The sequence below is a fragment of the Falco peregrinus genome, chromosome 6, assembly GCF_023634155.1.
Source record: "Falco peregrinus isolate bFalPer1 chromosome 6, bFalPer1.pri, whole genome shotgun sequence".
NCBI classification, from domain to species: Eukaryota; Metazoa; Chordata; class Aves; order Falconiformes; family Falconidae; genus Falco; species Falco peregrinus.
In genome coordinates this window covers 54,909,789-54,937,649 of record NC_073726.1, presented here as the reverse complement: position 1 = coordinate 54,937,649, position 27,861 = coordinate 54,909,789, and the positions used below count along the sequence as shown (strand labels likewise).

The following is a 27,861-nucleotide window of genomic DNA, read 5'->3' as shown; positions in this document are numbered from 1 at the left end:
TGTAAGGACTCCACCATAAACCATGTAAAAAATTGTAAAAACCCAACACATATCAAGACTAAGGTATGTCAGTTGTAAGAGTACATACTGCATTAATCATGACTCCTACCAAGAAAGCTGACATCTGTTCTTTAATAAATATTACGGTTTTATGCAAATGTGTCTTCTTTCTGAACTAGCAATCCACACAGCAGAAAAAAGTATCTTTACTAAGACTCACACTCACTTTGAACTAGAACAAAGTGGTGCGTATGTCTCTGCACAGAGAAGAGAGAGACTTTACCATATAATATCCACCAAAAAGAGCAGGCAACTTAGGGGATGCAAAGGAACAAGAAAGTTTTTCTTTGGGAATAACCAGAAAGCAAGCATAGCCAGGCACTTACACATCATACCTCTGCAGTGCTGTCACTTTGTTCTTGTTCTTGTCAACTGTACCCGTAGATAACTGGAGAAAGTTGGGGTTTAGTTTGTATAATTCTTGCAGTAGTTTCTGTTCATACTCCTGGTGCTTACCCGCCTAAGGAAAGAAACTCACAATGAATACTAGTTTAACATATTTTTATAGATTTAACTATTTTTTACATATAATGTAAGTACGTATGTCCCAAAGCTTAGTAATTGAGCTTTAACAACAGATCACTCCTGCCTAAAACTGAAAACAGTGCTTCTCTGAACACTGCTTCTTCACTGAAAGGGTGGTCAAACATTGGAACAGGCTGCCCAGGGAGGTGGTGGAATCGCCATCTCTAGAGATACTTAAACAGGTAGATGTGGTGCTTAGTGACATGGTTTAGTGATGGACTTGGCAGTCCTGGGTTACAAGTTAGACTTGATGATCTCAAAGGTTTTTTTCAACCCAAATGGTTCTATGATTCAATCTCAGCACAGATGCAATCGCAACAAATTAAAGCTTGCCTGGAAATCACTGAGATGTGTTTACCAATTTCAATTTTTTCTGAGATTTCTAAAACAGAAAAATAGTTACAACCTTTTTAGAACTCGCTCTTCAGGTCTCAAAGAGCTTCACAATCTACCTTCTAAATCATGAACAGCTAAATCTCCAAGGCAGTCTGCATTTGATATATCAACCATACTAAGTGTTTCAGAAGATGGCAAGGAGCAAATAATCTGTTTTAAACCAAAAGTTCCAAAGGGGAAGTAATTTTATATTTGCTTAATAAGAACAGCTGAGGTGGTCCAAGTGTTAACTATCATGTGACATGACAAGGAGTATATCCTGAGCAATAACTGATAAATTATTGTTTTTGATAACTGAAAAATTGAAATATTATTTTAAGCTGAATTGAGAACAATTTCTTGCTTTCAGAAATCGAGGCGGTCCAATACAACTCCAAAACACTGGTGAATCTGGTGAGTGAAGAAAGTATTTTAAAGTCTAGCTTAACATTCTGTGGCTAAATATTTAAAACCAACAAGATCCACACTCCCTAACATTTAAAGTAACATCTGAAAAATTCAAGATAAACCTTTCACATCTATTGTAGGTTGCTATAGCACTCCATCTTAAGAGTTACTATTTGCAAATTAAGTATTCTAATGAGTTGAATCAAGTTGCAAACTAGAACAGTGAATTTGAAGTCATTAACAGCTTTTATCTACAGTTTCCAGATACTAAGAGAGGCCCTCTAGCAAAAGAAATTAAATGCCAAGACTTACAGTCAGGCCTTCTGAATCTGAAGTCTGGAACACATATGTTATCATCTATTGCATCTACCGTACTGATTTAAAACCTCTCACACTACTTGTACACCTAAAAATTAGCATTTGTACATCAATTCATTCCCTTTAGAAATGTTTTTTTGTAACAGAAATTCAATTGATGCACAGGCAATGTGGACATCCACCTAGAAAAACATTACAACCTAGAAGAAAACTATTACTTGCCCTTTTTTTTTTTTTTGAAAAAAAAAAAGAGGAGGAATATTTGACAAAACTTAAAAAAAACTGCTGAGAACCTAAATTCCCCTATGGACTCCTTTAGAAGGACAACTGAGTACCCCATCTGAATACTCAGTCAGACAAACTAATTTTTTTGCTACTTAATATTCCAATTCTCCATTACTGGTTGATTCTGAACATGTCTTTGCCTATGTAGTCAACCTACACAACCCTCAAGGACACAAACATCTGGTGTATGCATCATCTTACCCACCTCTGTCAGTGTCTACACTCAAGCTACTGTGTACAGCAGAAAAAAATGTGGTTCTAGAGCATGGCTTGCCTAAATGCAGACTTTCAGATATACTGCACCCTGGAAATGCTTCTTTCGCCATCCGCTATGAATAGACTATAAGCAAATAGCTCAGATGCACAGATCTGCACTTCAAACATTAAGCGGGTAAGTAGGAAGAAATATCCCTGGTTATCTCATCTTGCTTAAGACTTCAGTGGCAAAAGACCAAATATCATGGCCAGGAAATATCAGGCCAGTCCTAAGCTCACTTACCTGTCACTTAATTGTAAGTAACAAGACTGAAATCCTATATAGGAGCATGAAGTAATCATGCTTAATTTATAATAAGCAACCCAGGGGCCAAACTTAATAACCGCAACCTACCTACCTTAAATTCCCAACTTCACTTTCAGAGACTTCCTGGAGTTCTACCAGTTCTTTTCAGTTTATCACAATGCTTAACTCTATTGATTACTGAACCTACAATATAAGTTCATCCATGGACAATTTTTTTTTAAAAGCAGAGTATCTAAGTCTGTGACAGTGAACACTCAATCTCATTGAATGGACCTGTAAATTCACAGGCATTAATCCAAACTCCAGAAAGCTGGTGCACTGAACACACCATGTACTTTTCAATAGCCATGTTTCCAATGATTTCAAAGAAAGCAGTATCAAATAAAGAAGAAAGTTTAAGGAATGTAACAAGGAAAAATACGGAAAGATTCATTTAAATCACCAAGATCACGTATAATCCACTCAAGACTTCTGGAGGAAATCACATGTGAAATTGAATTCCTGGCCAAGGTATGTAGCTCATTAATTTTAACTGGCAGTTAGGCTAGAGGACTCAGATTAACATTGTCTTCTACAGAAAGAGCTGTAGAAAAGATCCTGTGAACTACAGACTCATAAATTCAACCTCCATCCCGCCTAAGATTATAAAGTCTATCTTAAAAAAAAAGTTCATGGACACACACAGTCTGCTGGGAATGAATCTGAACATATTCTATAAAGGGGAGAGAATTCTATTTTACTAACATGATGGTTTATTTTTTTGTTTATTACTAACATTTATTTATGCTTACTGGCACTACCATAAAGAGGATCCAAGAAGTGTTCAGAAAAAGCCACTGGAAGTTATTTACAAAGCTGCCCTGGGATAGAGGAAAGGTTCCAGTGTGGACTGAAACTGGTTCAAGCATAGAAAGGCAAAAGTAAGGCTTACTGGTCACTCTTTTAGGGTGAAGAAGCAAGCGATGAGGACTGCTAACTGGCATCAGTTTTATGCAACACCACTGGCATGCATGAAAAAGGAGCAAAGAGCAAGTTCTTTGCTGACAATACCAAGCTCTTTGGGTAGTAAACTGCCATGCTGATAATGAGGAACTCCAAAAGAACCCCACAGAACTTAGCAAACAGGCAAAAGAGTGGCAAAAAAGCTTCACCAGAGAGGGAATAGTAGCCTGAACAATACTAAGGCTCTATTGATCTGTGAACTGGCTGTTACAGCTCAGAGCTTTACCATACCTCATGCAGAAGGACCGACACAGACCCAAAAAACCTCAGAATGCACCACCTTTAAAAAAGTAACATTATCCACTTACTGGCCTCCCTACCCTAACTAATAAGCATTCTGATATTGAGATTGTAAAAAAATCCCCACATCAGTATTAATGCTCTATTACAGCTACCCTTGATGTTTTATTTTCAGTTTCCATACCCTTCACAGGCTAAAAGGGGTATCAGAATTCAGATAGCAGAGTCAAATCACAGTATAGTAGTTAAGCCATGGTAACTGGCCACACACACAAAACTTACAGGAAAACCTATATCTGCACTAACTTCTTTCACAGAGATTTAAAATAACATGCTACCTTGCATTGGCGCAAACAAAAGGCAAGTTAGTTAACTCAAGGTTATTTGAATTCTTGGATAAGAGTCTCTCTCCTTCGTCTTGACTTATTAACACCCAGTGGGCTTTCAGTCTTTAAAAGCAGCATGAAATGAAAAAATTTAACTAACTGTTCACTTCCAGTATCCAACTGATTAATCATCTTTTTGATTTCAAAATTTATCTCTGCCATAACATTCAGCAAAAAGCTAAATTATATACACATTAGATTAACTTGCATACAAGAAAATACATGCACGCCAAATTTCATGTGTTTCCCATTCATCACACTTACCTGCATTTCCTCTTTTGTGAAACTGGCTGCTTCATCTCCCAGCTCATGTAGATACATGCAGTCTGGTTTTGGACACTGCATATTTTTTAGAAAATAACTGCAATATTTTGTTGTACCTAATGATGCCTAAAGAAAAAAAAAAAACATTACTTAAGTACTGGAGGTTAAGAATGCCTTTTACAGTGTAAGAAAAAAAAAAAAGCTACATTTCCAAAAAGATTCCTTCCCACGATTTGGAATTCCATCATAATGCATTTTTTGATGCAGATGGACTAGGAAGTCCATTGGTAAGAAATCTATATACTTGAGGATTAGATAATTAGGATGTATTTCTATTTTCATTCTATCTAAATAAAAGCCAAAGTAACAGCCTCAGTAAATATTTGCATTCATAATCATAAGCAGCCAAATACATAGGTATAGGTTCGTATTACATGAAACTGGTTAATGTTTTGTAGCAGGGTCAGGAAATTAATATTGACCAGATTATTTTCTACAGCCATCAATTTGGCCAAATAGGCCTGAATACCTATTTACACAGTTAAAGGGAAAAAAAAGTTGCATTTCCCAGGAAGCTTTTGAGAGGTGTGGTGTTTGGACTACAGAAATGCTCTGTAAATAAAGCAAATAATCAGTTTTTCACACTGTGCTATTAGGCTATACAGCAAAAAAGCCACTGTGGGAAAGGGGAGGTGGTGCATCTCTTTTAGTGTCTAAAATTTAAGACATTACCTGCTAACCTCCTAAAAAATTGCCCGCTAGAAGCTCACAGAACTTCTATGTTGCGATTAATGTTAGGAAAATAGGTCAAACCCCAACACCTAATCGACTGGACATTTTTGTTCATCACCACATCCATATCAATACAAATAAAATTTTATACTATGCACTGATGTTAGTGTCCTAGCACATATATACTTAGGAGTATAAAAATATTACCACCTTAAGTGTTCTGCCGTCTACTACCACATTATTGACACACTGTATGGCTCTGAGAGCATCTTCTGACCGAATGTAAGTTACATATGCACTGGCACTTGGACCCTAGAAAGAAAACATACCATATTTTATTTAGTTTTGTCTCCCCCCAAACAGATCTGAACATTAAGTTGCTTTTTCAGCATCTTACTTCCTAAACTGGTATATTCACAGCTAGACATTTTTAACAGGAAAACTGACAAAAATAGTTCGATTCATAAGAACTTACATGTGATGCATAAAGAATGAGGAAAACTAAATGCATCAAAATGTTGCTTGGAAATTCTACAAATACTTAAAGGTATTTTATCCCTGAAATGCAGGTTAGTGAATAAATGCCACATTGCTGCTGCTTTAAAGGTTCTCATCCTGTCTCCCAGTTTTTCATCTTTCTACATTGCATCTTTCATCCAGCTATGGGAGTGGCTGGACAATGCCTCAGTAACTTAACAGTAATTTGACTGTTGTGATATTGTGGGGTTTTTTTCCTTTTACTTCTTTACGCTATTGCTTAATCAAAAATAGGGAGCTCCACGTTCACTCTGCACACATGTATCTTCTCTACAGGAATTAAAAAAAAAAAGAATTACAAGGGCCTCTGACTTACCTGTGAGCCTGCATATGATGTGCTGTTATTAATGACAACTTTATGTATTTTACCAAACTTCCCAAAATATTCTGGTCGTTTCAAAACCTACAAGAAAAGAAAGTTAAAGTGGTATACTGAAAAGGTAACTCACACAGAGCTGCATTTATTTTTCTGTTTAACTGTGCAACTAAAAGCTTTAGCTAATAAAAACCAGGCCTCTTCTACAAAGAGGAAGAGAGCATATAGATTGAGATTTGTTTTCCAATGTGAAACATGGTTATTTGCCATACAGAGTACATTACCACTGCAGTAAAGAACTTAAATGAGGGATAGTCCACATTTTATGTTGTATTTTTTAAATTTCTTTTGGTACTCTGATTACTCAAATCCTACCCTGGCAAGACACATCCCATACAATGTGAAATATTTCTGTATGTATCTGTTTCATCGTTTGAGGGGGAAAAGAATACATTCACCCCACTTTTAAAATAAATAACCACCTTAATATAGCTGAATGCAAGTTTAGTGGCTAGGAACAAAACACTGAATCCTGACTCACTAGTCCCATCAAAAAAAGATAAAGTAAACGCATTAGCTCAAGACGCCTCAGGTTTTCAGAAGACCTGACTAAGTACAGGAAGACAATATATGACACTTCCCAGAGGTAAATAAAGACATTTCAGAATCAACACCATGCTGAAATGAATGAGTATCACATCCCAGAAGAAAAAAACTCAAATAGTCCAGTCTTGCCCTTTCCTGCATCAGTTAGTAATAACACAACATTAAGGGATCCTGTGCAAAGCAGGTATATCTCTAGTATATTAAGCAACCTGTGTGCCAATGTAACTGGTGATGTATGCCACACATTTGGCACCAAAAGCTTTTCTTTTTCTATCCCCATGATGGAAGGAGGTCCAGAAGTACTGACTACTCAGACTGAAGGTAGATAAGCCAAGGTTATTTCTAGTTCCAGATAATAATCTAAGAGGTTAAAAAGGAAGATTTGTTTCCCCATCTCCATCTTCATATTAACACTGGAGAGCACAGGCAAACTGTACTGAAAGAATTTATGTAACCACCTCCTCTCCCTTCTCAAGGGAGCATCAAGATCTAACAGCACTGATCACATTTGGAACGTGTCTTTTAGAACTACAGGGCACATGTATAGACAACCAGTCACTCTTTTGACTGCTCTTCACTTGATCTATACCCTCTTTAAAGATCCTACATCCACCCTCAGGCATCATTCCATGGGAAAATGACAATCCTGAGGAAGAGTTCTTTCAAGTGTCTTGCAGATTATGCTCCTATCAAGATATGGCAGCACAGTCTTCACAAGTTTTCATAAGAGCTTGTCAAGAGAAGTTGATCCACCTGTACACCATTATGATCCACAGATCTATTTTAGAAACAGCAAACAGCAGCCAGTCTCCCCTTCCAAATGTTTATTTGTGCAGGAATTTTGGCCTACTTAAATTGAATAGATATATTTTTTTAGCCCATCCCTCTCTTTCAGGTTAGATTTCTTGGAAATCAAGTAAACTAGGTGCTATACACAATATTTAATAAGTACACATTATCTTCCACTATGTCTGTGAGAACACTGCTACCACCAAACCTAGTACAACTGCTGCCGCCCCCACCCCCACCTTACTATACCAATAAACCCACTTTAATTACTTCAAGTATTCACTGTTGAGTTATCTCAAGTTAAAGAAAAAATAATCAACTACATATACTATTATTTATCTTACTCACAAATCCTCTATCTGGTCAAAGAAACTGAATGTATTTTTCAGTAATAAACAGCACCAAGCCAGTGTTGACAATTGCTTGCAAATACTTGCTGCGATATTCTTTTAGAAAGTGAACTGTTACACACCAGTTCAGTTTAACTTTGATTTTTCTCTTCCTTTCACATCCCTCCTTTTTTCCCCTCCACTTAAAACAGCTTTTTACATTTTGTTCTTTCCCAGTCTACCAAAATGCAGCACAACCTCTGTGAACCCTCAAACAGCCACTTCTGTTTGAGATTTCTCCAGACAATTTAGTCCAATCAGGCAAATTTAACTTGGTACAGTAGTTTCAAAGACATCTCTCTTATCATGTAGTACATTCCCTCCATATTCTAATTCAAGGTATTTTTACTCATTAGCACAAATTCTATTAGCCACCTGCAGCTGCCTGATGATGGAGGTGAATAAAACATCTTAAAACAGCCTTCTCAAATGAAAAGCTTTTTGAAGATGCAGAGTAGCAAGCCTACTCTTTCCTGGGTCTTTCTCTTACTGATTTTTTTTTTCCCTTCAACTAACAACAACCTTATGCTCCTTCCTAGTTACACTTCAAGTGTTTGTATTTTTCTTCCATACCTCCAGGTTTGTGCTGCACATAGTATTTGTTTTTTACAATCCAGCCAAGCTCATAATTTAGAATTGGTGGTACATGACATAGCTGTATAGTGCCAGCAGATACAGCCTAGGTAAACGAGTACCTGAGAAGACCTTAGGCTTACTTTTACCTTAACAAGCAATTTTAAAATAAATAATAATTTTAAAAAAATAGAGCATCGGTACTGCCAAAAGCAAAGACAAACACTTATTTTGAAGGAGAAGCCGAGTAAGTTCCCTTAAGAAGAGTGGGCCTCAGCAGCAGTGAACCTTTTCATTGCTGCTTCATTTTGTACCCACCAAGAAAACAAACGAGGGTGGGCCCAAGGGTATTCCAGAGGTTCTTTGACAGCAAGTGAAAAACAAGATGTTCAAGTGTGAACCACTCACCTCTGGATCTGCTAGGCGCTGAGATAGCCCTACGACGAAGACAAGGTTCTTCTGTACAACCCGTACACTGGCCAAGTGTTTGCGATTCTCTGATATCTTCTGTTTCCTCTCATTTTGTTTCTGTTTCTTTTCATTTTTTATCCTTTGCAGCTCTTCCTGGGAGAGTGGTTTGTACACTGCTGGATCTTCTGGATATGGCTGAATATAACAAACACCATTAAAAACAACCCATCTAAGAAACAACACATTTGAAGATCATTAATCCTGATGCTTTAACACACAAATTTCTTCTTTTATACTGTTCTGATTGTCATGGCCAGCCACATTATAGGGGTAGCATATTCCATCCTCTGGGAAAGGTAAACATCTTGCCTATTTTCATGGAATTCTCCTATTTATAGACATAAGACTCATCTGGGCAATAGCCACATTCTAATCCAGCTGCCTAGTCAGTCTGGTAACACTATAAGCAGCTGCAACATGACAACCAGCACATCCTGTTAAGATTTCACTAACATAGCATAGTAAGCAGGGTGAAAGCATGCCCTGCATATTCACTTTATATTTAGTTGTCTGATACCACATTTGTGTTTTTATTGTACTTTGTTAATACCCTTAAGTATCCAAATCTGTATCAGCGACTCACCAAGTTCAAGACAGTAATACCATTACATGGCTCAGTCTTTACATGGTTAACTTCTCCTAGTCAAGAGACAGATCCTAATAGTTACTACATACTGGTTTAGTAATAATCTTGCCATGCCTGTGTACCAGTTTGCAACTTTGGCTTAGCCCTCCCTGGACAAAGGTCCATTGTAAACCTCAAGATTATCATCTACAGATAACTCCTCAAACACAGACATAACACTGTAGGTTTTAATCTCAAGAGTATCTAGCACAAGTACAAATGTCCTCACAGTTACCTAGAAAGATTGCTCTATTCATGCAGAGCATTGCTATAAAGGCACTACTTTAGTCTGGTGTTGTAGACTATAGTGCACTATCCTCCGCCCCAGATCAGCCCTCAAAACAGTTCCACATTCCTTACCTGTTCCATTTCTCAGACTGAGAAGTTAAGATTTCACACTTTATATACAAAGCAATGCCAGGCACAGAAGTATATATAAAAAAAAAAAAGTAACTCAAAAAAGAAGTGTTTCTAAACACTGAGATGAAGTAAAAAATGAGAAAAGTACAGGAGACGTGCATTAAGGTAAAGAATCAAGGTAAGTTAAGCTCATCAATATGTTGAACTCAGTTCTTTGCTTCTACTAGCATAACTAAAGGTTTCAGTGTACAAGCCCAACAAAAATGAATTTAACTTTTTCCTGACTGTCCTCTGTTAATGGTGAAGTTCAAAGCTAGTTGTCATACTAAAGGACCTAAGAAAAATCTACAGCAGCATATGAAAATAAGGTTTAGATTAAAAGCATATATTCCTCACACTTGCAGGATGCTACTGAAAAAGCCACCAAGCAGACTTGATAGTCTTCCGAGCACATCCCCAAACAAAACAAGATCAATTTTTACAGTTTAAAGAGTTTAAAGTTCAGCATCATTGCGCTATGTTGAGACATCTTCTGAAAATATGCTGCAGTCTGCTTCAGCAGATGGCATCTCATGGTCAAACACCAAGCCCTCTGGAACACATTTTCACTATCACAAAGGAATTTAAACTTTTAAGATACTTCAGTAGCAGCCAAAGGTACACAATTAAGACCTTAACATGAAGACACAGTAAGGACTTATGTTACCCTTGAGGAACAATCAAAACCATATCATTTCTTACAAAAGCTACGTTATTCACAAGTAACACTGAATATCGTGTACAGATTTCAGAGTGTACTTGATTAACAGCAATGACTTGTTAGTAAGGTCATTTGAGATTAGCCATAGCCAATTATTATCTTGAGTGTTAACACATGTACACATGAGGACTTCAGAGACACAGAATAATTCTGCAAGGCATTTCACTTCTTTAAAGGGCTTCTTGAAGTCTGTGTTAGTCAAACAAGTAGAATAAAGAACAGATATTGTTTTGTTTTAGGCAAGAGAAAGGCTGCCCTGCAAAGACAGTTAATTCACTTATCACAATCAAGCAGAGTTCAATTCCCAATGGGAAGGAAACAAGTACATCAGTGTCAGATAGATAGAGTTCCAAACATAAAATGGCTCACCCTACATCAAGTGATGTGGTATCATACCCACAAGCTACCCTTTCACAGATTAATTCCTTCTCCACATCCCATACTATGCAAGGTAAGCCTTGCAAGCATGCTGCTCTCTGGTACTGTGCACGAAATTAATTCATGGTTTTCAGCAGGGTTCCTGAAGGAACTACAGCAAACAGAGCCAAAGTTCATCAGTTTGCTTCTTGCCAAGTATAGCCACATTCAGAGCACATTCTCAAATGGGAAGAGAGTCAGACAGTATGTTCCTTCTCTATACAGCTATTTGCTACTGGAGATCCTGAACATTAGTCAGGAAACATCCTGGGTAGCTCAAGCGTAACCCTGAGCAGAAAATGTATTTGCCCATAGTAAAACTAATAGTTTGTATTTGTACAGGAGAGCACAAGAACTGCTTGGAGGCACACAACAGCAACTTCAGAATCAGGGAAGAGGGAGGAATGTCTTCATCTCGACATAAAGTACGAGACTGCCTGAATAAAGATTTCAATCATTACAAAGCAGCAGCAGTTGATTTGCCACCATGGATAACAGCACATCTGAGTAACAGAATCATCAAAAGTTTTCTCACTAGATACCGCAGAGTTGTATTTATCTACGAAGTGTTTCATATATATGTTTATCACACATGACATGTTTAATACTTCTAAGGAATTGGAATAGTTTGACATCCTGACTTGCAGGACCGGTAAGTGAATCTGCGTGCACCTCTTGAATCTCAAGAACAAATCAGAAACCCAATCCTAAGAAGCGATAGAAGATTTTCCTATCTATATATAACATGTTGCACAATGACAGAGAAAAGACATTTGTGCATTTAAGGAGGGAAGAAGGCAAGTAAGCACAGCACCAACATTTCAGAAGCTAATTTTTAAAAACCAGCAGTAGAAATCCTGTTGCTTTTAGGTAAGGGCATAAAGTCAGCCTACAAATAGCAGTAAGTGATTTTGTCTTCCGGGTGATTGCTTCCCATAGTGTTGAAGCACCTGAACTCAGATGATAGTTCAACTACAAACAGGACACATGCAGGAAAGGCTTGTGAGACATGGCTCAAAGCCAGGCAACGTGGATTGACTGCTGGTCTCACAGCACAATTTTATCTGTTGTCTACTCTGCCCAACCCTACAAAACAGGGGAAGGAGGGCAACCACAGGTACCACAGGCTCTCAGGTCTTGCAAAAGCTGAAGTGTCAATGCTACTTACATGACCATGTAAACATGGTCAGAAGTCAGAAGAATACTGTGGCAGTGAATAAAGATAGTGAGACCAAGATTACTTGGGGTCTGAAAAGGGAGCTGTAATACAAAACACGTGGGTTTTTTTAACCGCAAGAAGCATAAGATACTTGTTTAACCTCCTATCACTGATTCCTTCAGAAGAGTATTTGAGATCCAATCAAAGTAGCTACATCAATTGTTATCAGCATTTATGCATTTTTCAGATACAAAACATTAAGAGATGTCAACATCACTGATGGACTAACTAAATTTAGCTGACACCCTCAAGTTATACAAATCCTCTTCAGCAAAAACCATGGAAGCCACCTGAACAAGATGTGCCCACAATGGAAAATGACCAGATTTCATTTACACTAACTGTAAGTTGCTGGTAGTCCTACTAGAACTTCATCAAAAGTTCAAATGTCTCTTCTGTAGTCTCGTTTCTTTAACCAGAGATGGCCCTTGATGAACGCTCAGTCTTCCTGACTAAGTTTGTCTTGCCATTTAAGTTTTGTTTTCTTTCAGATTTTTTCCCCCACATTTTCCCAATTGTTGAAAGCTGAGCTGGGATTTATCAACCACTTTGCTTTTGTCATTCCCAGATGGGTCACATTCCTTCCACACAACAGATGTACCAACATTTTCCAGTTGTTGCCTTGCTACCGAATAGGTTCTGAAATGAGAAATACAGAGAAAGTTAGTAAGGTTTATGCATAATATACACCATACTATTTATATGAAGATTAAAAAATAGTAAATTCCTATATATTTCTAAATATCAATTGTTGCATCAAACCTGTGGTTTCCATCAGTTGTGGAAGTAAAAGCACGAGGAAACAGCTGGCATGTACAGACTGTGCAATAAGACCAGGTATTCCTCTTACACAGAAGCAGGAGTTGGAAAAACATGGACAAGAACATGCTTAAAACATGTTAGTTTCTTGGTCATATATGTAGCAGTTTACTATTTCTCTCCACCTCTAACACAAGGCACTAGGAGAAATAAAGCTCACCAAATCAAGGAACCAGAGAACAAAGCAAAGCCACACCACAGGAACAGCTGTGCATCAAGTTATGTTATTTGGTGGAAGGGCAAAGCACTCAGGAAATGTGAAGGAGCTAGGCTTTTTTATGGCTGGATGTAGAAGCTGCAACAACTAACACTAAGGTCCGAGAGTGCTGTGCTCTTTAAAGCAACAGACATAACTGAAACTGTACTTATTCATATGACAAACAGCACTGAGGCTGCTGAATTTTTAAAAAAAATAGAAAAAAGAAGAATCACTGCAAAAATAAAAATCACTGGCTTTACAGTGAGAACCAGCAAGTCTCCTGAGCTGTAAACCAGCTTTTGGCTACAGAAGTCTCTTTTGAGGACAGCATATTTTCAATCTAATTTGACTAGTTAGCAGCTATTTCACTCACAGTTAAGAAATCAATTGACTGGAGATAACAGGAAGGCTTGCTTAGCATCTTACAATCGACTACACCTACAATTCTGAAGGGCATCAGGAACTCAGAGCAGGTCAGTTCTATTTAAGTACTTTTTGTAGTTAAATTAAACAGAAAAAATTTCTGAGTCTATTTCAGAAGACTCAGACAAAGTTAAGAAAGCTTTTAATGTGTTAAGACTAACAAGTACTAGTTTCCAACCAGCATTCAAGTCAAGTTCATATTAGTACCTTACTTTCACAAATCAAAACAAAGGAAACATTTGTCTACTACTATTACTAACAGGAGGAAGCTTAAGACACTAATTCAATTGACTGCAACCACATGAATATATTCTGCACATGCCAATGTTAAGCTACATAGGAGCTCAAGCACGTAGCAGTATTTTCTCCTTGGTAGAAAAAAAACTGTCAGCTACCATCTTTTCAGTTAGAAGTGAATTACAGAAGCTTAGGAAAATAATGATATATATGCAATGCACAGTTAAGATCTAGCAAACTAATGGCACAGGCACCACTATGGTGTATAGCCAAACTGTTTTATCAGAGACTTTAAAGTCTCCCCCAAACCTTTCAACTGAAATCCCTGGATAGGGAACTTCATTGCTCCTCTCCACAAACTAGCGATCAAACTACTGGAGCACTCGCATTGCATTCAGTATCATCAGCACAAATAGTAGTTTTCTATTATGCAATTGTGAGTAACATACTCAGCCTTGCTTTAATACATGTTTATTCACAGTCCATTTCACAGTAAGTATCCTGTACTAGTATACACATCATAAACATGATATACCTGTTCAAAGCATAGTACCCACTATCAATTTTCTTGCAAAAATTTTGTTGCTTTACCATTTTCTGTGCCTCAGCATTTTAATTGGTCACAATCAATATGCACCATAGTAGATAGGATTTCAAAAACTACTTGGAACTTTGCCCCAGATCACACAGATAGGAACTATTTAGATACACTGCACACACACACACACACACATATACCTGGTTCTGAAGGTCCAGCACACTTCCAAAGGTGACTTATTCAGACTTATTTGACATTGCCATCAACTGTGCAGCTCAAAATTATTTATTCCCAAGATGTAATGGGGTCCCTGTGCCACAATATCTTCGTCTATGCCATGAAAGGCATGTACTCCTCAGCCTACGTCACGAAAATCTTCTACAGTCTAGTGTTATAGCTGCAGCTACTCAAGAACATCTTGCAGTCCATGAATGAAAAAAGTATCAAGAACATAATCCTTGTCCTTTACGAAAGAAGAGGTCTCCTTCCTCTCCTGGAACAGTCAGTGTGCTTCATTCTGATTACAGCACCCATTACAGCTTTCCTCCTGAAGCTGTTTTTCTGAGCAAATTGTATCCAATTCAGCAAAATATTTGCACATCCAATCATATGCCAGATTATTCCACATCAAGAAGTTCAGCTGTAGCAGTATCCGTATTTCAGAGAATTCTGATACCCAGAGGCAGTGAACAGCATGCTGCTTCTGTGATTTCTCAGATATATTCCACAAACTTCCAATAACGAACAGGCAGAGATAAATCAAATTGTTGTTGGCAAAAAGTAGTGTAATAAATCCAAGTAAATGAAGCAACTTCGACAAGGAAATTCCAGAAATCTCATGTTGTACCAGATGAGTAGAAATTTGCTTGCGCTATAGAAATTACTGTACAGCGTGTCATCTACAGCAGGTATCGCATGTGAAGACAGATTTGGCTGATGACAGGTGGATCTTCCTTGTAGAACATACAGCTCAAATATTGCAGCAAATTTGCACAATTTGTTAACAAACACATGTTGCTGTGGGATAGCCTTCAGGCTTGCAGAGGCATCCAAACACAGGTTAGCAGTAATAGCTCCAGTGTAGCCAAAGCCCGAAAGAGCAGCAAGAAAATGACTGGAAGTGCTTATAGAATACTGTGGCAGTGAATAAAGATAGTGAGACCAAGATTACCTGGGGTCTGAAAAGGGAGCTGTAATACAAAACAGGAAGCCAACAAAGGCATAAACTGAAGATAGGATCATAATTTAAATAGCAGGAGAAAGAGGGGACGTAAGTAGCTGTGATTACAAAAAGAGGAAGGCCAGGCAAGAAAGTTACAATCAAGGGAAGTCATTTAAGAGAAGAAGATTCTGAGAAAGAATTTTATTGAACACTGAAGATAAGGAAATAATGACGTTAAGCAAAACAGTGAAAGTAGGAGGAAAATAATTCAAAGGAAAAAGCAGGCAACTTAGTGAAGCTGAAGTTTATAGTTGTGGCCAACCAAAGTATCAGGTAGACATCAATTAAGAGAGGGGAAATTAAGTGTGACTCTCAGAGTACTATCTTAAGCATTTGGCAACAAGATCAGAATACTAGACAAATAGACTTAGTCCAGATTTTTAAATGATTAAAAATTTAACACCACTGGATATATTTTCCAAATGTTTAGTGTCCAGAAAAACAAGGATTAAAAGTTCCAGTGCCACAACCAAAACAAGCAAGTACTCTATAAGCTTGCCTCAGACAGCTCTGCTAGTTTAGCTGAACCATGGCCCTCAGCAAACACCTGATGCTGGAATTCTCGCTGTCCTTCCTGAAAAGGTTTTGTCAATGCACAAGCACCCACACTCAAAGGATTATTTTTTTTTTTTAGCAGTTCTCCCAGCATCAGTATGCCTTGGTTCTGACCCACGGCTTCCCCTATTAATCCAGTTCTGAATTTAACAAGCCAAGACTAGCCGTTGCACAACAGCTTTGATACATATGCAGATAAAATCTGAAAGATCCAACACCTCACCCTTGATCTAGGCCATGACTAGAGGAATCTTTCCCTGAAGGAAAAGGATGTCTTTGGTACCAACAAAATGCAAGAGCCTTATGATAAGCGCAAGACAAGCTGCTGTTCCGGGATATTTACCTTTCTGCAAGCAGGACAAAGTCCATTCTCATCAGTGCGGATACGATGCCAACAGAAACGACAGATTTGGTAGCCACAGGTGCAAGGAAAGAAGTTGATGTCATCAATTTCCAGAGGCTCCATGCAAAGGGGGCATTCCACAGGGTCTTCCTTAGCATCAGGGCTGCGAGACATCTTTTATGTTCGCAGAGCAGCAAAAGTTTATAATAACTTAATAGACCGAGAAGGTCAGCACTTGAAAGTCTACAAGAAATAAAAAGGAAAAAAGTGATTAATACTTCTGACAATCCTTCTTTTGCACATTTTAGTATTTCCGTTCATCACCATTTTCCTTCTTCCTGCATAAACTTACCTACTAACACACAAGTTACTCCCTAATAAACCTGAGCGTCTCTTCCTACTTGTAAATCAGACAATATGAAAGACTGTACTGGTGATGTACTTCACCACCTGGATAGGCAGGCACTTTGGCAGCTTGTTAGCCTATTTGGGTTTCAAACTTTACAGTTACAAAGAAGGGCTTAACAGCATACACCACATATTACATTTAAGTTCTGCTAGCTATTTTTGCTATTGCTTTCTTGTAATCATCTACAAATCCAAAGTCAAATCCTTGAATACAGGACTTCATGTTTAAGATCAATTTATGTCTTTGCTCAGAGACTTGGAACGACATTTAAGTCATACCTTCAGACTTTTCAGTAGGGTTACAGAACTATCAACAAAAAAAAAGAAAAAAGAAAAAGAAAGCTTCTTACTCAGAAGGATTTGTTTCTTTGTCCATCTCATTTTCTACTCCTGAGATCAATCTCTGAGATCAGCCTTAAGACTAAAGCATTACCCAACATTTCTCAGTACGTATCAGACAACTTTCATCAAGTCATTTATACTTTTCATCAGCATCCAGTTGACAACAAAACCCAAAAATATGCACACAGTCGGAAAAAAACTTAAGTTTTAACTCTGAGTGCAGCCACAGTATGGTATTTCTGGATCAGAATTCCCAAGAGAAATAAAATTCAGGTCACAGAATGGTCAGGGTTCAAAGGGACCTCTGGAGATCATCCAGCCCTGAAGCAGTAAAGGCATCAATAACCACATTTCTTACAGGGGAAATCACCTTCTCTGTTCGGACACATGGAATTTATGCTTTAGTAGGAAACTATTATCTCAAAGCAAATGGCTTATAGCCATTATTTCTTCACATTATTAATGGGATAAATCACAAAGAGGTGTGCAAGGCTCTCTCATGGCTCTGAGACAAAGTCCCCTATCACTGACCTAATGCATAGAATTTCAAAATATTCAAGATACAGTCTGCTACTTTGCAGATAAAAAAACAGGCTGGCATCTTTTTTCATCATTCTGATCTATCAGATAACTTTAAGACTTTTTTTTTTTCCCCCAAATAAAATTCAGGTCCTAACTACCTTCACTTAGAACTACGAAGGGCTAAAAACTGCTGGGCCACAGCATCCATACAAACCTACTGAGAAACATTCTTTCCCAAGTAACTAAAGCCAAGTGTATGTTCAAACATGTTCATATAAAACATCCTTTAAAACTGTTGAGAATCCTGTACTTCAGAATGGAAGGGACTCCAGGATGCCTCAGCTCCCAACTACTGCTCAGTTCACAGAATCACAAAATGGTCAGGGCTGGAAGGGACCTCTGGAGATCAACTGGTCCAACCCCCTGTTAAAGCAGGTTCACCCATAGCAGGCAGCACAGAACGGCATCCAGGCAGGTTCTGAATGTCTCCAGAGAAGAAAACTCCACAACAGACCTGGGCAGCCTCTTCCAGTGCTCAGTCACCCTCAAAGCGCGCAAGTTTTTCCTCGTATTCAGGTAGAACTGCCTGTGTTGCCGTTTGTGCCCGTTGCCCCTTGTCCTGTCGCTGGGCACCACTGAACGGAGCCTGGCCCCATCCTCCTGACACTCGCCCTTAAGATACCTGCAGGCATTGGCAAGGTCCCCTCTCAGTCTTCTCTTCTCCAGGCTAAACAGCCCCAGCTCTCTGGGACTTTCCTAAGGGAGATGCCCCAGTCCCTAATCCCCTGGGCAGCCCTCTGCTGCACCCTCTCCAGTAGTTCCCCGTCTCTCTTGAACTGGGGAGCCCGGCACTGGGCACAGCCCTCCAGATGCAGCCTCACCGGGGCACAGTGAAGGGACAGGACAACCTCCCCGCACTTGCTGGCCACGTTCCGCCTGACGCACCCCAGGATCCCGGCGGCCTTCGTGGCCACATGGGCAGCTCACCGGCCACCAGCACTCCCATGTCCTTCTCCACAGAGCTGCCTTCTAGCAGGTCAACCCCAGCCTCTGCTGGTGCCTGGGGTTATTCCTCCCCTGCCGCAGGACCTACACTTGCCCTTGTGCAACTTCATGAGGTTCCTCTCTGCCCAACTCTCCAGCCCGCCCGGGCCTCGCTCAATGACAGCGCAGCCTTCTGGGGTTATCAGCCACTCCTCCCGGTTCTGTATCATCAGCAAACTTGCTCAGGGTACGCTCCGACCCTTCATGAAGGTCACTGATGAATCCAGCCAGACTCTGCGCTGCTGTTCACAACCCTCTGAGCTCTGCCATGCAGCCAGTTCTCAGCCCACCTCACCGTCCACTCACCTAACCCACGCTGCCTGAGCTTACCTGGGAGGGTGTTATGGCAGACGGTGCCAAAAGCCTTGCTGAGGTCAAGGTAGACAACATCCACTGCTCTCCCCTCGCCTACCCCAGCCAGTCATTACATCGCAGAAGGCTTCTAAGTTGGCCAGGTATGAGTTCCCCTTGGTGAATCCGTGCTGACTACTGCCGATAACCTTCTTTTTCTGCACATGCTTAAAGAGGACCTCCAGGATGAGCTGTTCTATCACCTTTCCAGGGATGGAGGTGACACAGATTGGCCTACAGTTTTTTCCTGGGTTCTCCTTCTTGCCCTCTTTGAAGACTACAGTGACATTGGCTTTCCTCCAGTTCTCAGGCCCATCTCCTGTCCTCCATGATCTTTCAAAGATGACAGACAGTGGGTTAGCAGTAACATCTGCCAGCTCTCTCTGCAGTACTGTGGTCCGCCCAAGTGACCTGTCCCTTCTCTCCATATCCCATAAGCTTCCTTCTTGTTTGAGTTTTGCCAGAAGCTCCTTGCTCATCCACACAGGTCTCTTGCCCCCTTTGCTTGATTTCTTACTCATAGGGACGCACCTATCTTGATCTTGGAGGAAAAGAAGCCACCTCGGACCACCTACCTTCTAGGGCCCTAAGCATGGCACTCCTCCAAGTAGGCCCTTGAAGAGGCCAAAGTCAGCTCTCTTGAAGCCCAGGGTTTCACACCTACTTGTCGCCCTGCCTCCTCCATGCAGGATCCTGGACTCCACCATCTTATGGCCACTGCAGTCAAGGCTTTCCCCAGCCTTCACACTCCCAAACAGTCCTCCTTTGCTTGTGAGTACAAGGTCCAGCAGCACACCTCATCTCGCTGGCTCCTCCACCACCTCCATCCAGAAGCTATCACCAATGCTCTGCGGGAACCTCCTGGACTGTGTGTGCCTAGCTGTGCTGTCTTGCCAGCAAGTATCAGGGTGGCTGAAGTCCCCCATGAGAACCGGGGCCTGCAGTTATGAGCTGCCTCCAGCTGTCTGTAGAACGCCTCATTGGCTTCCTCTTCCTGATCAGGTGGCATGTAGCAAACACCCACAACACTGTCACCCACACTGGCCTGCCCCTTAACCTTTACCCATAAGCTCTTGACTCGTTCTGCATCTACCCCTAGGCAGAGGGTTCATTCCAGTTGCTCCCTCACATAAAGAGCAACTCCACCACCTCTCCTCACTGGCCTGCCTTTCCTAAAAAGTACACAGCCATCCATCACAGCATCCCAGTCATGCGAGCTATGCCACTGTCTCTGTAACTGCAATGACATCCATGGCCCTGCAACCACACACATTGCTAATCCTTCCTGTTCATTCCCCACGCTGCATGCATTGGTGTACAGGCATTTCAAAGAGATCATCAAGCATGCAAGTTTCCCAGGAGGGATGCAAGAAGACTCACCATAGCCACACGCACCCTTAAGGTGGCTAGCCTTCTAATACTCATCTTGGGAGGCAGCTAAGGAACATGTATCACTGGCCTGGATGGCCTGCCTTATTCCCCAGCTGAACGTGATGGCATGAGCATTACTACTTTGGACCCCTCCCCCAGAGTCCTTCAGTTTAAGAAAACCCAAAATTCTTTACAATTATGCCTTTCCCTCAAAAAATCAGTCATGCAACTATAATTTCATCGCACTCACAATGTGGAGTCCCCTCTACTTTGCCCAACAATTTTTTATTTCATTTCTAACCAAAACCTACTAGATCACGTACTATCTGATCTTTCTTTGGGCTTTTTAGGAGCAAGTCCAGAAACAAATTCTCAAATCTACCTACTTGAAGAGTGACATTTACTCCTGTTCTTGGAAATAAGATGACTGAATGTTTTGAGATCAAACACTTGCAGATTTTTGTATGTTGTAGTAGTGTTAGCCTTACATATTTTTTTTTTGTGGCTGCTCGAAGTATCAAACCAGAATCCTGCTTATGATCTTCCACTGTCTAAGCCATACTTCCTTGCATGAAGGCTATCTTGTAAAGCTCAAAAGGTTCCAGCTCAGGCTGGGACCTCCCACCTCACAGGACAGGATATGTTTAGCATCAGTCTGCAATACCTGTGTCCCTGTGCTGCACGTCTCTTCATACACAAAAATTCCTCTGCAGCCAGGAGAGAAGCCTGAAGAGGAACAGCATGTACACACACAACTAAAACACCATCCAAATACACAGCAGAGAGTATACAGCTTTCTACAGGAACAGTCACACTGTACTTAGGTTAAACTGTGTTCACAGGCTGATACCAGAAGCCTAGAGTAACTGCAATTTTGACTAGTTCAGTAGGGAGTATAGCCTCTAGGCACAAATTGCAGTTCTGGTAAAACATATACTACTGCCCTACAGAGAGAAAGTTCCACTGGATGCTCCCATAAACTTATGTATGAGAAAACAGATTTTGGATGCATAACTTCTCTCTATGGTATGCACTAGCAACAACACTGTCCCTCCCCTTTGACCTTCACAATAAAGTCAAAAGATTAAACTTCTACAACAATACAGCAGCTTTTACTTCATTATCTATGCTTTTATTAATGCTATATTTACAGTTATTCTGACAGGCTCAAAATCAGGTTCTGGGACCTTAGCAGTGTTAGCAGAATCTGACTTCAAGGAAGGAAAGGACTAGTTTGTTTGGGAGCTTTGTCTTGTTTTTAAGAACACATTACCACTGGCTGAAGAGGCGGGCCTGTTAAGAGGCCATAACACATGATTTAATTGCTTATTATGCAGATAACACACATTTCCTGCAAACTTTTCACACTTATATAGCAGCAAAACCACTGCAATTTGAAATTGACTTTAAACTGAATCACTGGATAAACTGAACAGATTTTTTCCTGTTTAAATTTGGATTTGACTTTGCCACAGATACCCAAACAGGTCAGTAAGCAGACAGCATATTTCCTTTGACTGGGCACTCATTCTACCGCATGCTCAGCAGCTTTGAGCCTACCGAAACACATCTAAATAAAGCTATACTAGTACTAGTGAAGCTGTAGTTAAAAGTGCAGTTTTGAAGAAACTTCCCACCACCACAGTGTAACTACCGAATTAAGAAGCTACTATTTGGAATCTCCACCAAGGAACATCATCAGTTCATGTGAAAGTGTGAAATACCAGCTATTGCCTCTGGGATATGCAGACAAGCTTTAACTGAACTGCAACATGGTTAACATTTATGAGCTTAAGAGTAAGAGTTCAGCAGCTGCTAGTAATAATGCCAATAGCTTGCTTCACTCAGCAAATGGCCCCTTATTTTACAACAAGGAGTAAAGAGCAGCTGTGTGCCATGTTTCTTGAAACCAAGTAAGAGGCAATATTTATTTACTTCAGAAAGGACCATTCAAGCATCCCATTTAGAGATTCTCCACTGAAGCGTGCCTCCATTTCAGGGGGGTTTATATACCAGGGTCTGTGTCTAGGCTGCACCAGAACAATGCTTGCTTTTCCAAAACCAGAATTACATGCATAGTAAAGCATCATCAATGCATTGTTCATATAGCACTACCAAGAAAAACACAGTCAGCTCTCAAAAACTATTCCAAATAATTACAGATTAGCATCACAAGAAAAGTAACCCAGCAATGGCAAAAAACAAAAGGCAGTATTACACGTTATGTTTAATCCAGAGTATCTGGTCTTTGGGATCAAGTTCAAAGAGATACAATTAATAGCATCTCGGGAGAAAAGGAGGAAGGTTGCACATGTGTACACTCACAATACAAGCAGCTAGAATTTGTCCATACACTTTCCAAAATGCCAACAACTGCAGTCGAACAGGGCTCAGACATCCTGTTTACAGGAGACCCTGCCAAAACATTCACACACAGAGCGATGGAATGGAGGTGGACAATGTCCAGCAGCACCTTTTAGATTCAGTGACTTTGTAACAAGTAATAACCAAAACACAGAAATATAGGTTGTCTTATCCCTTCCATTATACCAACTAAGTAGTTCCTTTCTTTCCAAACATAGATGCCAAATGAAAAAAGATAGTTTTTCATTAACTTTTAAATGTGCTAGTATACTTAATGGATCTGACAGCTGTGTGTAATCAGCTTCACTGTACAATTGTTTCTCTTGATGAAACTCTCCAAACTTTGCAGTTGGGAAAGCTATCCTACTAGTTGAGGGTACTCAACCTAAACAGAGTTTCACTTATAATATAACTAGTGATTTCAGTCCATTTTGAATGTAGATGTTGCCTTTCCCTTTTTCACTTGAGGTGAGCAAGTTGAGCTTCCAGCAGTTTTATCTTCCCTATTTAATTTTAAAAGCGGTCCTAAAGGAGGCAGTGGAAAAACAACTAGCTTATTATCCATTCTTTTTCCTCAAATGCACCAGTTTGAGACCTAACACCCACTCCTCTTCATATCCCCACAGTAGACACCGGAACATCTCTACTTCATAGCAGTTCATTTTAGTAAACGTGTCCCTTACAGTGTAAGTCCTCCCCCGGGAGGGCAGCCAGCTCCAGGGGATAGACACATTCTCTCCCTCACATGACGGACTGAATCCAGCCTTGCTACTTGCTTTAAGATACTAAGAGTGTCACAGCCAAAAATTGTCAAAATCTAGTCATTAAAAACCTGAGTAAAGGACTCACATCCCAGAAAATATTTGTAGACCTAAGGCCTCCTGCAGGAAAAAATCCAGACATGTGTTAGCTAATGTTTCACCTAAAGTTCAAACATACCTGACACTTGAAGTGAAACAGGTCAGAGTCTATGCACCAAACCTTTAGTAAGGGCTTATTAAACTTACACAAACAGACACTCATGCTTTTTTTCATGGCCTTTTATATTTTGAAACTTATCAGCCCTGAGAAGTCTCAAAAACACACTGCGGATGCTGCCTGCGTAACACCGCAGGGAAGGCAGCCCCTGAGACCCCTGTGCCCACCCTGCCGAAGGATCGGTTCCCTTTCTGCCCTTCACCTCTGTGGTGATCCCACACACAAGCTGGAGGCAGAAAGGCAAGCAGGCTACAAGCAGCAACTGTAATGGATTATTCCTTCCTTCGATCAGGGGAGAAGCGGCAGTTCCATCAGCACAGCGCTCTCCTCCAGGCCAGCACAGGGGCACTGCAGCTTGAGGCCCACATCTGTACTGCTCACTACTGACTCTGCTGAAAGGAAAGCACCCTTCATCTCCTCCACTCTCTGCACATAAGAAAGGTTATCACTTCGCTGCGTTAGTGACCACTGGACTGTTTACGTCAAAACTTCCCATAGGCAGGCTGCAGAGAAAAGCCCATTTTCACTTTAAGCATGCAAACCCAAGGAAGATCCAGCAAGTTATTTGTTTAGGACTCCACAGAGAACACAAATGGGATAAAGTTCACATATGCATGTCCTGAATCATGGATGGATGGTCTAGTCACTGAAACATCTGGTCTTGTGTCTAAATTATGTCATCCACACAATTCAGAAGAAATCTGGGGAACCTCCCCAGGCCAACTCTTTGACATGCTGCCCACTTCTTGCCTGCCATTTTTTGGAGCACTACACAAGGAGGGTGATCCCTTTCACCCACACCAAAACGCAGTGTTATTTTACAATCACCTGGTTAGCAACACTGATATAGGAGACAGCAAGAGTCCTGAAAACCAGCTATGCTTTTCTAAGTTCTATGGTACTGTTACTGACCTAGAACAATGACACCTCAGTGGCAAGCAAGCAGGCTCTTGAATTCATACAAGTTAATTTTAATTTGCGGGAGAGGGAAAGTTCACTTCCTACTTTTTCCTGACCATGCTCAACATTTAAAAACAAACTGTACTACTAATTGCAAAATCACACCCAGTAACTGCATGGTCCATTTTCCATCATCATGTCTTCTCTCTGGATTAGTGTTTGTTATTCCATCTAGGGTTCCAGCTACATTTTGATCACAGCACAAACCACACAAGAAAGTAGTAAGAGGCAGACAATTCCCAAACGTTTAGAAAGTATGACCAGGAATCAGGTAGCTATCTCAGTATTTCTAAAACCAGCATTATACTGACTAGGATTATCCCCAAGTTATTTAGCTCAAAGAGGTCAAAACTGAAATCTCTAGAGACTCCCCTCTTCTCTAAGCCTCCCTGCCTGTGCTTAGGGAGCTCACTCTCACGGTTTCAGACTTTTCAGCATAAGCAGTTGTGTACTACCCCTTCAACTGACAAGACAAAAACATAACTATTTTTGCTGGGTCGTATTTTACTTAAATCAATCCTTCATCCAGTTCATCACACAGCCATGCAGAAGCTTGCACTGCTATGGTGAAGACATAGAAATGAGCTACCTAGAGGTACGAACTGCTCAAGCAGCATATTCACCAACAGTGCCAAAACCAAACAATTCACCAGGAAAATTTTAACCTAATGTCCTCAAGGCACCCTAATAACAAAAACAGATGAGTCAGATGCTGCCTGCTAAATAAAAGGGGTACTAATCATTCGTTATAAATTCAGTGTGAACACAAGCTTTTCCAAGAGTTAGGTGGCAAAAAAAAAAAAAAAAAAGAAGAAAGAGTAGCAGCACAAGATAATTCTTTTCTCTCATTTAAACTGAACCATGAATTGGTCACTGCATAGGGGCTACATACTGTCAGGACACATGAATGCTAAGCAAGAGAGTATTTACTCAAATCACTTCCTTACAAATCATGAACACAATCAAACTGTTAAATTTTACTTAGAAAGAAAACAGGCCAAATAAGATTCTGACAAATTCATCCAGAAGCACATAAAATTTTGGACACAATTATCCAAGACACCACTACCCTAACATCTAGGGCCATTCAATGAGATTAAAAGCATAATACTGCTCTGTAATTGTCCACATTTCCCACATTCATTCATGTTCTAACATGAATGCTAGTATTCCTTATTTTCTCTTTCTGCATACCCCCATCTCATTTTTGTACCCATATACCACTATCTACAGACATGATATGCCAAAAGCATTTGGATAATGAATTAGAAGTGGGCTACACAATTATTAGTTCAATTATTTTAAAAGCCCGTGTCACACACAGTGATCACTTTTGTTATACATATTCCAGTGTGATTACTTCCAACTCCTCAAGACTCAAGCAGGAGATGCCCAAATTACATGTGAAACAAAATAGCCATACCTTTATAATTTGTATACAGCAAATTATATAACACAAATTGTTGTCAAAGTATGTTGCAAAGAGCATAACATCATGCAAAAAAATCTCAAAAAATAGAACCATCAGCTCCTGTTAAACATGAAGCATGTTCCATCTGAACCATCTTGAATTCCCTGAATCTCTCATTACTGAGGAAATGGGTACTACTCCGTTTCTTGTACGTTTTTTCTTCAGAGCATCCGCTACCAGCCACTGTAAAAGAGAGGATCTAGACAGATCAGCTTGCCAATCATGCAGCAACCACAGGTAGCTATTAAACAGGCTATTCGGGGAATGGAGAGTCTTTATTCTGTTCACACAGCACCCTAGCACAAAACACTCATTCTGCAGTCAGGATACCTACACATCAGTGTACCATAGTTCAGTTTTTCAAAAATGCTGTGTTCTATTCAGTCCTTCATAAGGTGATGCATACTCAAAGGCACACTTGTCCTCCTTGTAAATCTGTAAAGCACTACTGGCACTGGAAAACTCCTATTCTTTCTATGTCCCTAGTATATAATTTTTTCTGTTTGAAGACTAGCATATTGATTTCATTGTAGAACACTCACATTCCAGCACAGAAGCACTACCAGTTGGAACAGTCCTTCGGAAAAACAAAGTGTTTTGTAAAAGCCAGGTGATTTAAAGATTAAAAGTATTGTTAATGCATATACATGCAGTAATGTGTGATATGACATTTAATTGTAAAGGTAGTCACTAACATAATAAAGCACATTCAGCACCACAGAGTACCCCAGCAGACTGAGTTTTTTGAATAACAGGCTAACACTGTTCAGCCACTCAGCCTCCCTAGGGCAAGGCACAGAGGCCAGGTGAGCGATAGCTTGACCTTACTGACCTGCAATTCCATCTGTTTCACAGAAGTTTCCAACACCCAGTTCTTCCAGTGCTTTCACCTCTGCAGATTAAAAACCCTAGACACAGATGTTTCATTGGTGCTACCCTGAGTAAATTTGGGGACACTGGCTGGAACAGCTTTAAGCTTCAACTTACCCCATGTTGTAATCTCCTGAACTATATGACTTTGTGCAACTGAAGCACCCCACTTATCTTTGAATTTCTCATCCTTCTGCTGCTTTTTACTTACTATGACTTGAAGTCATCAATTTTAAGACAAACTGCACATTAACCCTCCCCTCAATTTAAACAGATTTTAAATTTTCAACTATGAAGCATATTTTTTCTACTGATAACTACTATATGTTAATCTACAACTAAACAAAGAGCAGAAAGTCTGTATTATCCATACTTAAGCTGTTACTGGTTCAGTATAGTATGTAATACGTTCCTTTGATTTGAGCATGTTTCTTAATCCAATCACTGGTGTATTTAACTTTTTAAAAATCTACATAGACTTTTTAAACTTGCATAATGTACAAAAAGTCATACTCAGACGTACTTATAAAAGAAACCGTATCTTCCACAGAAAACATAACTAAGGAAAATGCTATTGGAGCTAAGGCACACCACTCGAAACTTTTCTTGTTGGATTTTTTATGAAAAGTCAAGGATCTTTAATTGCTAGAAATGCAGCACTCAC

The 27,861-nt window shown here is 39.9% G+C and overlaps 1 protein-coding gene across 8 annotated transcripts in view; it reads right to left on the bottom strand.

The window, feature by feature from the left end:
* CNOT4 (CCR4-NOT transcription complex subunit 4) overlaps positions 1-27,861 on the bottom strand; it is an 82,815-nt gene that overhangs the window by 27,675 nt on the left and 27,279 nt on the right. For 5 of the 8 annotated variants that reach the window (XM_055807856.1, XM_055807855.1, XM_055807860.1 and 2 more), the window contains 6 exons: positions 16,517-16,759; positions 8,737-8,934; positions 5,972-6,058; positions 5,329-5,430; positions 4,387-4,512; positions 387-520 (listed from right to left, as the gene is read on the bottom strand). In XM_055807856.1, the coding sequence (XP_055663831.1) occupies positions 387-520; positions 4,387-4,512; positions 5,329-5,430; positions 5,972-6,058; positions 8,737-8,934; positions 16,517-16,690 (821 nt within the window). In that variant the 5' untranslated portion in view covers positions 16,691-16,759. The remainder of the gene's footprint in view (positions 1-386; positions 521-4,386; positions 4,513-5,328; positions 5,431-5,971; positions 6,059-8,736; positions 8,935-16,516; positions 16,760-27,861) is intronic. The other 3 variants (XM_055807857.1, XM_055807859.1, XM_055807862.1) reach the window with 1 other exon arrangement.